Source organism: Thermobia domestica, chromosome 2 (genome assembly GCF_964235325.1).
Source record: "Thermobia domestica chromosome 2, izTheDome1.hap1.1, whole genome shotgun sequence".
Taxonomy (NCBI): Eukaryota; Metazoa; Arthropoda; class Insecta; order Zygentoma; family Lepismatidae; genus Thermobia; species Thermobia domestica.
Genome location: NC_137455.1, coordinates 161,147,090 through 161,159,870, shown reverse-complemented (window position 1 = coordinate 161,159,870; position 12,781 = coordinate 161,147,090). Strand labels below are relative to the sequence as shown.

Sequence of the window (12,781 nt, the reverse complement as noted above, 5' to 3'; positions counted from 1 at the left end):
GTTTGTCTGCTTAGCCATAGCCACACCCCTTAGCATTCGGCAACGTCGCGTCAGAGCTTGCGTTTTATTCGTTTAGCTGAAATACCAAGATGTTTGTCACAGGCTTTAGAACCGAATACAAACTGGATAACGACTGAAAAAGAGATTTTCCACTTAAAACGAAACAGTTTCAATATTAACACAATTATAAGGTAGAAAAGTTGTTTTCAAAAGTAACAGATTTTTTTTTTTTTTTTTTTTTCTGAAAAGTCGTGCTTTCACTGAAAGAATGTCTTGGCATTTGATAATGTTTATATGGTAGCCCTAGGCTAACGGGAACTTTTGCTTTCCGATTACTATTCAATATACACCTTGCAGTGGTAAGCATATTATTTGGAATACTGTTCCCAAGAACACTTCCAGTTACTGGCTTTCGCGTGACCATTGTAAATGTAGATATTGGAATAGTACTATCTCGCAGCTACACTTGTACTTTTAACGTATGAGCTGGCAACTATATTTGCAATAGAGTAGGAAGGAAAAGTTGTCTGTTGACAAGAGATCTTCTCACCAATACACACATATCTACGTACATAAAAGTCAAACTGAGAGCCTTGGTTAAATAGATACAAAGCAATGGAGACTAAAACCAAAGAAACTGGTAATTACAAATGTTAGGGGGAAAGAGTAGAACAGATGAACCAACTGGTATTCTTAGTGAATGAAATGTAAGGTGGAAATGAAAGCAAGAGTAAGGATAAGAAAATAAGCATTTAGGGAGAAGGAAATTTTATTTTGTGGATTGTTAGATAGAGTTACGAGAAATGCTTTGTTCACATTTCACTATAGGAGAAAAAAAGTGGTAAAAGAAAGGGAAAAGGCTAAACACTTTTGAAATGTGACTGTGGAGAAAAATATAAAAGTTAAATTGGTCAAATGAGAAACCAATGCGTAATTCTTAGGAATAATACGGAAGAAATATTAGTGTCGGTGGTAATTATAAAGAAAAAACAAACCGGTTTAGAACAATATTTGAGAAGAATTGCATCCTCAGGACCATGATATAGAAATGTACCGTAGAAGGAGAACTAGAAAGGAGGAAAGACTGCAACTGATGGACGATATTAGGATGGATAACAGATAACATGAAGAAAAAACGTCAGCTTGTTACCTTAGTGCACGGAAGCTTCTCAATAATATCATGTAACGCAGAATACTAATGATGATTATAATAATATTAGACTATTGGTCACGAATGGCAAGAGAAAAAATCATAGTTAAAGCACAAGACGTCTCTATAATGTACTTTTGAGAACATGGAATAAAAAGGGAGGCTTAGCGAAAGGGGAGAAAAGTTTGAAAAAAATGAAAACACGGTGCTTCCTCTATGTGCTATATCTTGCAGTAGTTTGTTACTGGCAAACGTATACCATTTACAACTTTTTTTTTTTTTTTAAAAAAAAAAAAGACAGTGTTGTCAAAACTATTATAATTGTGAGGCACGTATTTACAAATTGCGACAGATTTTTAAGATGTTAATGTAAGAATGGGAGTGTAAAATAAACACAAAATACATTTTGAAAAACGCAACTGGCTTAATATTACGCAAGGCAAACATGTGCGGCAAAGATAGGATTATTATGTTTGCCCATTAGGCATAATGCAATAGTTTGCAAACACAGCTAGTGAAGCTAACAATACGAATGAATTTTCAGAAGTCTCTAGCTGAGTATGAGTGAGCCAAAATACATATTGATCAAATTACTATTTGTTTTTTTCTTTTATAGGAGTGCTAGATTATACAAGACAATATTCACTTGTCTTTTGTAGTTGCACATTATTGCTGCAAGCTGTTTTTATGACTGCTAGGCTATCTCACTGTCACTACAAGGCTGCAGAATGCAAATGATTTCTTTTCTTTTCTTTTCTTTTCTTTCTTTCTTTTTTTTTTTTTATCAGATGGTCTTGCAATCGATGATCGGAAGACACAAAGGGCGATGTGCAGAGTCGTTTTTTCGTATGATTGGCGTCATACTAAAGGCCTGACGACTGCAGGAAACATGTTAGTCGAACTCTTTAATATGTCGCTAATTACGCGTCAAAACGACTCTGCATAAGGCCCAAAAAGTTTTGTTTACTGTGATAAAGTTAACGTAATCCATTGAGCGTCAATGCTCACGAACCGCTGCTTCTACCAAGTCCATGTTGAAGATACAAAATGATTTTTTTAAGATAAAGTTAAGTTTGAGATAGCGAAGCTTATAGCTTAGTTCACGAATCTCTGCCGCGATTGACGCCTACGAAGAATTAGAATCGCGGCAGAGATTCGTGAGCTAAGCTCTACAGTAGCTGGTTATCGTAACCGTTTGCTGATAGATGATTTCGCATCAACTTTTCGATTTTTGTACATCGAGTCGGATAGTATCCTTTTTCAGGCGTTAATCGATTTTGATGTCTTCCTATTTCTTTGAGATAGTAGTGCTTACATTTTTTATCAGAAGCCTATTTCAGAACTGGTGTTCATTGTTTACCAATACTTTTTGTCAGCACTAATTTCCTACAGAAGAGTATTAGGTATATTGAGAGAATGCTTACTCGATTTTTTAAATTCTATTGAAATCTGGTTGAGAACTGACTGAAGATGCCTTTATTATATTAACTCTAGATAATTTTAGATCTGATTCTTACCTTTCTTTTATCGTTTCAACAAAGTATGCAAGAAAAAAATGACTAATATGCGGTACATATGGTTAACATATTTAAATAAGATTTTTATCTTTTTGTAATGAAGTGGATTTATACTTAAATAATGTTATTAGCTTATATATTTGTTAATACTTTTATGTTGTAACTGTTGTACACATGTTAATATGTGACTAAAAATAAAACCATGGAACACCCTATACATTAAATTAAATTTTAATTTCTTGTAAAGATCGTTCCGTATTTTAGATCTAAATAAGTTATGAAACATGAAATTATTATTTTTAAAAACATTTTTGGATACATTTGTGTAAAATTATGTCATATAAAGTTTTAACACACAATCCTCTCAAATTTACTGACAATATAATCCACTTTGTTTCAAGCCCAGAAAGACGAAAGTTTAGGATCAAACGCATTATCCCAAAAACTAACCAAAATAAATTGGCAAAATATTCACATACATTACTTACGTATTAGAAAGTTTAACTTGCAGTTTACCTAGGTACGCAAAGTTACGGAGCTACAGTATAAGATGAAAATTGTGACAAGTTTTCAAAATAATGTACTAGTTAATACTCATACAAACGAATAAAGAAAAAAGGTAGTATTTAAAACAAAGTGTTTACATACCTGGACATCCCATGTCAGTCTGCAAGTAAGGGGGCTTTCTCACTTTAGGTGGGTCTGAATGTGGGGACTCTACAAACGCATAGTAGCCCTCTGGTGGATCAGGATAGTCGCATCTACCTGCTTCCCATGATATCGTCAGTAACAGCAGTAGCTGCAAACGGAAACAAAAATGAATTTTCTGGTATATAACTCACAACTGATTAAAAATACTACTCTAGTCTTTGTTTTAAACTTAAAATGTACATAATACTGTGCAATGATATCTAAGAGCTAGGACCATTCTTCATGACTGAATAGTTGATCAAAATCAGTAAAGAGTAGATTTGGATAATGGCTTTAGTAGAAAAAATGCTGTGTAAACTCTTATGCAAATTAACTTTTCTCTTTCTCTTAATGATTTTTTTAAAATTCTACAATACAGTATTATCAGTGTCTAAGAAAAAAATCTTTGTCCAAAATGGGACGTACACTCATGTCCAAAATGATTGTCGCATATCTATAACTGTCTTTTTGTAAGAATATAATTTGATAATGATTTTGCAGGGTACTTTTAATACTGATACTATGTGTATAATCGGGAAACGTATATTTGTGGTAAATTTCATAGGAAAAGAATTATAAATACGAAAATTAGAATAAGTAAAACAAAATGTTGCTAAATGGACAAGAAAGTTTTATTTTCGTTTTATTGTTCTTATTTACTGCTCTTTTGACATGAAATTTGCCACCTACATGTCTTTGCCGATTATACACATACTAACATCATAAGAAATACCGGGCGAATTCGTTATCAAATTATATTCCTACAACATATTTATAGACATGCGACAATAATTTTGGACATGAGTGTACATACCAATCGATAGATCTTATCAAGCAGAAGAAATTACATGAGTGTCAAACGTCATGCTTAGTTTTCGAGAAAGACAATATTTTTTTCACGTTGTTAAGAGCCTGACATACTAAAAATAATACGAAAATTACCATTTTTTCTTTTGCTTGTTTTCATTAGTGAAAGGAGATAATAAAATGCAACTTACTACAATCATAGATAATGTTATTTTACAACAGAAAATATGAACTGACAAATTTTTAGTGTTGCTATCAATAGAAAACAATTACAATGTGGCCAAAATAACATTTCCCCCAAAATCTAAATTAAGACAGGATCTAGAGGAACGAACTCAACTGCATTTGATTACGTATCCTGTTGTCTTGTAATCCTGTGAACTACTTTTTAAATAATAGTTGTAATTAGTTTGTAATAAACAAAATAGTTTTAATATAAGTTATTAAAATTAAATAATAATGTTATTTAAAAAGTACCAAAACAACCGGATACCAAAAACAACATGATACCTAATCAAATGCAGTTGAGTTAGTTCCCCTAGTCGCTGCCTTAACTTAGATTTTGGGAGAAATGTTATTTTGGCCCCACTGTAATTCTTTTCTATCGATGGCAACACTAAAAATTCTTCAGATTCATATTTTCTGTTGTAGAATAATATTATCTATGATTGTGGTAAGTTGCATTTCATTATCTACTTTCACTTATGAAAAACAAGCAAAAGAAAAATGGTAAATTTTGTATTATTTTTAGTATGTCAGGCTCTTAAGTAGCAGATTGCATCTACAGTTTATTGTTCTTTGTCTCCTTCGAACAGTGGCAGACCTACTGATGTAAGTAACGCACTTACTACTTCGGAAAACTAATTTTAAAAATCTTTGAATGTCAGTTAAACATTTAGCGTTTCGCCTGTGGTCCCTAAACTACAGCATCAAATTTCTAAAACATGCGATGAGAAAAAAAAAAGTAAAAACTCATGCAGAATTTACAGTCCGATAGAAGAGCTCTTATCCAAATTAAAAGTGAATTGTGTGGCGTTTGAATAATATTTTCAACACACTCCAGTGAATATATAATAGACAGGAGTAGCGGGAGGACGGGAAACACTCGAGTTCTTCTTGTTCTACTCCGTGAGTGTTAATGACACTAACACTTGAAGGTTTTTTCCATATCAGTAAGTTGGGATAGTCTGCTCGTTACCGTGGTGACAGCCACGCTTTATAATTATTTTTTCCCTGCAACTCACGTGCTAAGAATAAAATTAAATCTTTTTCTTGTTTTAAATTCTCTATTCCCGCCTACAGCATTCCCCACGATTCGTTTCCATTTTTGTAAGTCTTATCAACTCCGTATTCACACAGTCTGATCAATTTCTTTTTGATATTCCTCTACCTCTTCTGCCTTTCACTTCTATTTTCTCTACATAATCTTCATTTCTTTTTATGGTGTGACCATACCACTATAATTCTTTTTCCTGTACTTTCTTCGAAGTTTCACTTGTCTTATTATTGCCTCTTACCGTTTGATTTCTGAAGTTATCTATCCTGGAGACATCATACATATATCCTTACATTTTCATTTGTCATATCTAAGTTTCTTTCATTCCTCTTTGTTTCTTCTCCATATGCATTACGAACCTCACTACACTCAAGTAGGTTCTCCCTTTTACTCTGGAGTTTATCCTTTAACCGCAAAGAACATTTGATATTTTCCAGTCTCTTCATCTTGCTTTAATTGTATTTCTTATTTCAGTGTCTAATGACATGTCACGTCACACGCTATACTATTAGATTCAATTACTTTTTTCCCCTATTCCTAGTTATTCTACTTTCTCTACTCTCTATAATCCGAGAGCTACTTGTATGGTAGAGTTTCACAATACGCCCTCCGTTTCATTCTATATAGAAAAGCAAATATGGCGACTACCACAGTAACGGGCAAGAAGTATCCACATCAATATGACAGGCATCTAAATCAGAAAAAAAAGTGTTCAAAATAAAGAATAAAATGAAGAAGTCAGTGTTACGTCACTTTACCGAGTCTATGTGACTTTACAGGGTAAATGCAATTTCTTGAATATTTCGCCCGAAGGTTATCAGTCTTGATCATGAAATTATGATAATATCCTTAAAAGGTTTTACGGAGAGGAGTGGATAATGAAAAATCTATAACTACAACGTAAAAATTACTATAATTCAAATGAGCGTTCTCTGACGAAATTTTATTTTATTTAACAATAACAGGTCAGATGCCATTTTACACTGGATATCTAACCACAACAACAACAGGAAAGGATTTGGGAAGGTATTGGCCAGGGCCTGTTTAGTAGGTACCATCCCTGCATTTACCTGGTAGGACTGAGGAAAACTCTGGAAAGTCCCAGTCAGGATGGTTGGCAGCGATAATCGAACCCGTGACCTCCCAAATGCAAAGCCAACGATCTACCACTTGAGCTACTTCGCTCGTATTTAAAAAAAAAAAAAAGAAACTAACCTATTTTCGTGATCAAGGCATTAATTTTAACCGAAATATTGAAGAAGTTACATTTATTCACAAACATAGAATATGTCAAGGTAAGAATGCTTTTTATTAGTGTTCCATTCTCAGTGTATATAACGAGTAGATGTTTGAATCATATTTAATTTGGTATATGTTGATTATGATATTTGAAACTCTGATAGTATCGAATGAATATAGATTTGATTATATGAGATTTTTATTACTACTAAGCGATGTAATTAAGAGAAGACACAAAGTTAGCATACAATACATCAAAAATGAATTCTTGAATTCTTGGTTATATACCTCGGTACGTTGTTCTAGTTACTTGACTCTGTAAGCCTGCATAGTTTCAGTGTTTTACTTCACTGAGATTAATAAGAATAAAACCGTGAAATATCTTACATGACAAATTTAGTTTATTTGATTACATTCTTCACAAAATTCAAAAATATGTTCACAAAAGAAAGTTTATGGATTATTTCTTAAGACCCTAATAGTATACATTTTATTGAAATGGGCAGAGGCGAATTTAGAAGGGAAAAGCGGGGGGAGGGCAGCCAGAACCCAGACTATGATAGGTATATCATGAGTTTACTATAAACTCTCAACAAATATAATAATAATAGCTTAAATTATCTTTGTCACTAAAAAAAACTGGGGATATTAGGCCCCCGGCCTAGATCTGCCACTGGAAATGGGCCCAGATCACATTTTGCTTCGTTTCAGAAATTTGTGTTGCTTTTCGGATGAGACGAACCTATTTCATGTATCATTTATACATTCATTTTCGTACAAAGTTTTCCCTTGAAGTGGGCTCCCTCGAATGGCAGGAAACTTAAATAGAGGGACAATTGCTTAACCTACTTTCCACAAGTTACGACCTTGCCTACACGTACGTAAATATTGGACCGCTATAATGAAAACAATGAGGTATAGCCTAATTATTTGTTCCTCCCTTTATTAAAAGAGAAATGAATAAAATTTAATAGTTGTGGTGTATTTTCAGAGTATCCTCTCAAACTGTTGTACTAAACTAAAGACTGGATTGTCATTTTAAAATTAAAGTATGGTATGAATATGACTGATAGAAATCTTATAGGGGGAGAATGAATATTTATTTGTAATTATATCTTTTGTTCTTTGTGTAGCCTATTAGAAGGGTCCACAACTTAGACGATAGTTATATTAGAGAATCGATAATTCAAAAGTAAAGCAGTTAGTAATTCTCAAGACTACAATTTATTATGGGCGCATCCTCGTAATTTGGGTATAGCGTGGTGCAGTAAGGCTGTGGGAAAATGTTCGTTGTTCAATCAGAATCCACAGGCCTACTTAAACCAAAACATGTCCATTTTATTAAGTAATGAAGTGGTTTCCAGAATTTGAGTTAAGTTAATTGGCAGGATGAAACCAACTATTATTATAAATGCGTGATTTGCGCAAATGTTAGACTATCTACGTATTTAGGTCACTACGAAGGGGTTTGGAGAGAGGGATAATAGTTTGTTGTTGTGATCATTTGAGAAGCTCCGTTTGATCCAACAATAGTTGTTTATAAAGGACATTCTTTTATAAAAATCGTGACTGGTTTACATTGCTAAAAATAGTGTCTAACTGAATAAAGCAAGTATTTACATCACGGAGGCACTTTTGGGGACCTTGTAACAACATATCTTACGATATATATACACATATACACACATACACATACTCACACATACGATTACCTTATGTGCAGTAATCAAAGTATCCCATATGAGGATGAAGAAGAGACTCCAATTATTCCGTGTTCATAGTTTCACGAGGTTACATACGAAGAGCAAGGTGGGAGATGAAACCGTTATATGTCGAAACACGTAACGGGAACATTCCTGACCCTACCAGCCTAGTGTCTCCTTCTCTCAAACGAGGAAGTGACGCAAAAAAGAAGAAAAAGGAGTTACAATGAGATTCCTTTCTCAGAGATAAACATCGCGACAGACTTCTTGTGTATGATGTAATGTGTAACACACAAACACGGTTGGGGATGGATTGCTCTCTTCTTCTCTCCTCCGTAGTCGTTCATTAGTTCAGCGTGTTTTGTGTAGGAAAAAGTGTTACATAGCCACAAAAATTGGCGGCGAAAGTGCATAAGAAAGAAAAGAACAATGTTTCAGTTGTTCGTTCGTTCACTCTTTACGAATAGCTAGTAAATGCAATGAGCGTGAGCCAGTACTTTTTTTCTTTAATATTCTTTTGTTTATCAGTACATTTAATAGGTCCTAAGTGGGCTAATGGTCGGCATGGTTGAGAATTGATAATTGCTATAATAGAGAAATACGTTGGTCCAACGTAATTTTTGAAGTATATGTTGGCCAACCAACAATTAGCCGTCATTTATCCAACGGTTTCGACATCATGCTCTCAAATCATAATTGTGCCTTTTGTGTACGAGTTACATTTGTAATTGAGTTAGTTGGCAAATCTTCGGCCACATTATAACGTAGGTCAATATTATCAGTTGGCTAGCCCATCGTTTCACACTATTAGGTCTATTGTCTGTGCTGCTAGGATAGCAATCTTTTTAGGCATTCTTAATGTTTCATTCTTATTCTGGAAACATCAAAGAATTTTCAACCTTATAAGAGGAGAGGCTATGGAGAAGGGGTTGAAGTCCTATACTCATCGATCCCGGTGAAGACACTCGGTCGAAAAAGTATAATAGCTTTTTCAGGCCAAATCACAGTGAGTGAGATTTTTCCTGTATTTTCCTCATTCATACCAGGCAAATACCAAGATAGTATCTAACATACATGTCCAGGCCGCTTCCTTCCTTCCCCATTCCCGCTTCCTTCCGCTTCCCCGCTTCCTTCCTGTAGTATGCTTGTCGAGGGATGTCATTCCTCAGACGTTACGGACTTAAAGCCATAGATGCGGCAATACCCAGAAATATGTATAAATAAATAAATAAACTTGTGGACAAGGAAACCTCTATTTTTTAAAATAGAATAGAATAAAGGTATTAGAACAGTAGAGATCACATTTTGATGAAGAAGATGAGGCGTTCGAATTATTACTTTTTTACAAAACAGTGTACTCTGGATGCATTTAAGCCTTTATAGTAAATATCACCAATTAATAAAGCACCTTATAACTTTACTGATGTAAGGCTTGATTGGGGTATATTTTAGCGTATCATTTTAACTTAATATATGTAGCGTGTTTTTGTGTCTCTTATTGCTGGCGACGAATAACTTATGAGCTTCCTCGTGACTATTGGATACCGTACGCGCCTTTAGCATGGGAAGCCCGGGTTTGATTCCCGACGAGAGCTTATGTGGTTTGGATCTCACGCTAAACGGTAGGTCCCCATGTCACATAGTCTTGGTGCTGAAAGGGACATTAAAATTAAAAATAACTAACGAATGATCTATATTTTTAGTGTCGTATTTGTCAATTTTCTCGAAAACTGCGCATGAGGATTTACTCTCAACATGTCATTTTGTTCAGCTTGATATATGTAGTGGTGTACGCAAGGAAGGTTTTGGGGTTTAAACTTCCCATGAATGAAAATAAACATTTACTATATTAATATATACAATAATCACGCTTGTCCTAAAAGGAAACGAAATTGAATGGTTGAATCTCTTCTTGACGAAATTCTGCGTACGGCATTGGATAGGTTTGGATATATTTTTTTCCTTATACGGTAATAGTATTGTTGGATTTGAAACAACAAATTATGCTTATTTCAAAATATTGTAGATATCGGATACATCAAGAAGTTGGCAATACTGTGGTATTTGTATAGGTACATTTTTAATATCGGATGTGTAACAATCTACTGTATTAACAGAGTAAATTACTTTATAAGACGAAAGAGCATGGATCGCAAAGATTTAGTTTAGTGCAACCTAGAAATCAAGTAGTTTTTTTTATTTATTTTTTTTTATAGCATATTAAAGTCCTTAGTCAGTGTATCAACAATACTGGCATACTTGCCAAATGGGTTAAGATTTTACAACTACGCGAGTCAGAATTTAGGTATACCAAGTGTATTGTATGGGTTGGTTTGGTTTAAATTTTAAAAATAAGGGAACACTAGTTATAATTAACAAGTTCTTTGTGTCAAAAATATTAATTATACATTTTCAATGATATTATTAAATAATTCACGAATTTTATTGAAACCTCTCAAAAAACACCAGGGAATAGCGATACAAAATTCACGAGCTACTGATTTAAACTGAACCAGGGCAGTAGCAATGATTGTTGGACTAAAACGTGAAAAAGAACGAGAGAAAATGAAGAATTCACTGAAAATTTAACTGTTTGGCATAACGTCCGAGTACTTAAAAGTGAACGAGATTCAGTGTGCGAATTGAATATCTTCCCTAGGGAGGATAACTCACCCATATACGTCCGGCCATCACATACTATATAATTATATCATATGTCATCACAAACCACCCCTTCGAGTGGCGTATACGTGTAACTACTACTCTACAATGTGTGGTTGTAATGAGTTTGTCAGGTAAATATACACGTACTTCTCCGATCTATATATAAAGACACGTGTATACACCACATGAAGAAGTTGTTCGGAGCAATATTTTCTTAATTAATATTGAAAACGGAAGTGATAGTAGATTTATCAGTAGTGGTTCGTGGTCTGTAGAAACAGAGGTTGCAATATCAAAGGTATGTGCGTACTCGCGAATGTTCCCTCCTGGGGGTCCTCTTGATTCCTAACCAAACAATATTTAAGAAATATGAACAGGAAAGTCCCTTCAAGAGTTATTATTTTTTTAAAAATTGAATACACTCAAAATTGATATTATATTTCCTTTAAAAAATGAACACTAACTGTCAATGTGCGTTGATAAGTTATTTATACACGAAACTTCTATACCAATGTTGTTAAAGAAATATCAATGCCGTGGTGCCTCGTGGTAGAGCGCTCACTTCTGGCGCATAGGGTCCAGCTACCGCCAACTTGGTTTGTGATAGACAAACATTGCGTGCGTGAATTTTCTTGCTGCTGTCCTGTTTCGTCCCACTTTCGTCATCCTGTAATTTTCATCTATCTCATCATAATCTCCTTCCTTAGGCTTGCTGCATAATTGTGAGACATTAAACCAAAAAAGGTAAGTAGTATATATAGAACATGTGCTGTAATGCATAAATAAGAACATAGGAAAAGTAAAAATGCATATGCCCATGCACGAAGTTTAGTTAAACCAAATTATTTCATTAACGTTAAATAAACCATATATTATTTAAAATGCAAGTTTATTCTTCCTACTTTTCTATTGCATACTAATTCAAATCTGGAATCGGGGGCGCGGTGGCTCAGTGGTAGAGCGTTCACCTCCGGTGCTTGGGGTCTCTGGTTCGATCCCAGCTCGCACCGTGTGGACTTTGTGGTGAACAAACACCGTGCTCGTGGGTTTTCTCGGGGTTCTCCCGTTTCCTTCCACTTTCTTCATTCCACCATTTCACTCATTTCTCATTATCACCGTCTCCTTTAGCCTAACCGGCATAACCGTGGGACGTTAAACTTAAAGATTTCATTTCATTTTCAAATCTGGAATGCTGTTTGCCAAGTCTTTTTAAATAGGGAACATTGGTACCGCAGATAGTATTCCTTCTGCCATGGTGTTCCGAAGGAAGTCTGTTTTCTTTAGGATAGAGAAGCACCTCTCTCTTCCGATGATCGGTATTTTATTGGCATTTCTTTAAAAAATAAATATAGGGGACATAAATTTAGTTTTTATTGTCCATGCATTTTTGTCTGTTGCTCTACTGTAAAGAAGCATGAAATCTAAAAATTCTTCCCTTTCGAGACATCATTTAATAAATATTAAATTTGGAGAAATTTATCATTTTCCAGCAATGGAAATTACAATATATTGAAAAACTGTTTAATTTAATGCTGAAATTTCTTCGAACATTTGAATTTCTTTAGTGAGTAGCAAAAGTATATTTCCAGGTAGGAAGGAAAACTCGTATCGCGGTTCCAAGTATTACATATTTCTGCTATTATCAGTGTTTATTTTATTTTATTTTATTTATTATTCATTTTGTAGCCCATATTACATGTATGTTTCCTTATTAAGGCTTCCTAATTTGAATTCT

The 12,781-nt window shown here is 34.2% G+C and overlaps 1 protein-coding gene across 1 annotated transcript in view; it reads right to left on the bottom strand.

The window, feature by feature from the left end:
• The window catches only part of spz6 (Spaetzle domain-containing protein 6), a 109,597-nt gene that overhangs the window by 33,640 nt on the left and 63,176 nt on the right, over window positions 1–12,781 (bottom strand). The window contains exon 2 of the mRNA XM_081747569.1: window positions 3,316–3,466. Coding sequence (XP_081603695.1) covers window positions 3,316–3,466 — 151 coding nt within the window. The remainder of the gene's footprint in view (window positions 1–3,315; window positions 3,467–12,781) is intronic.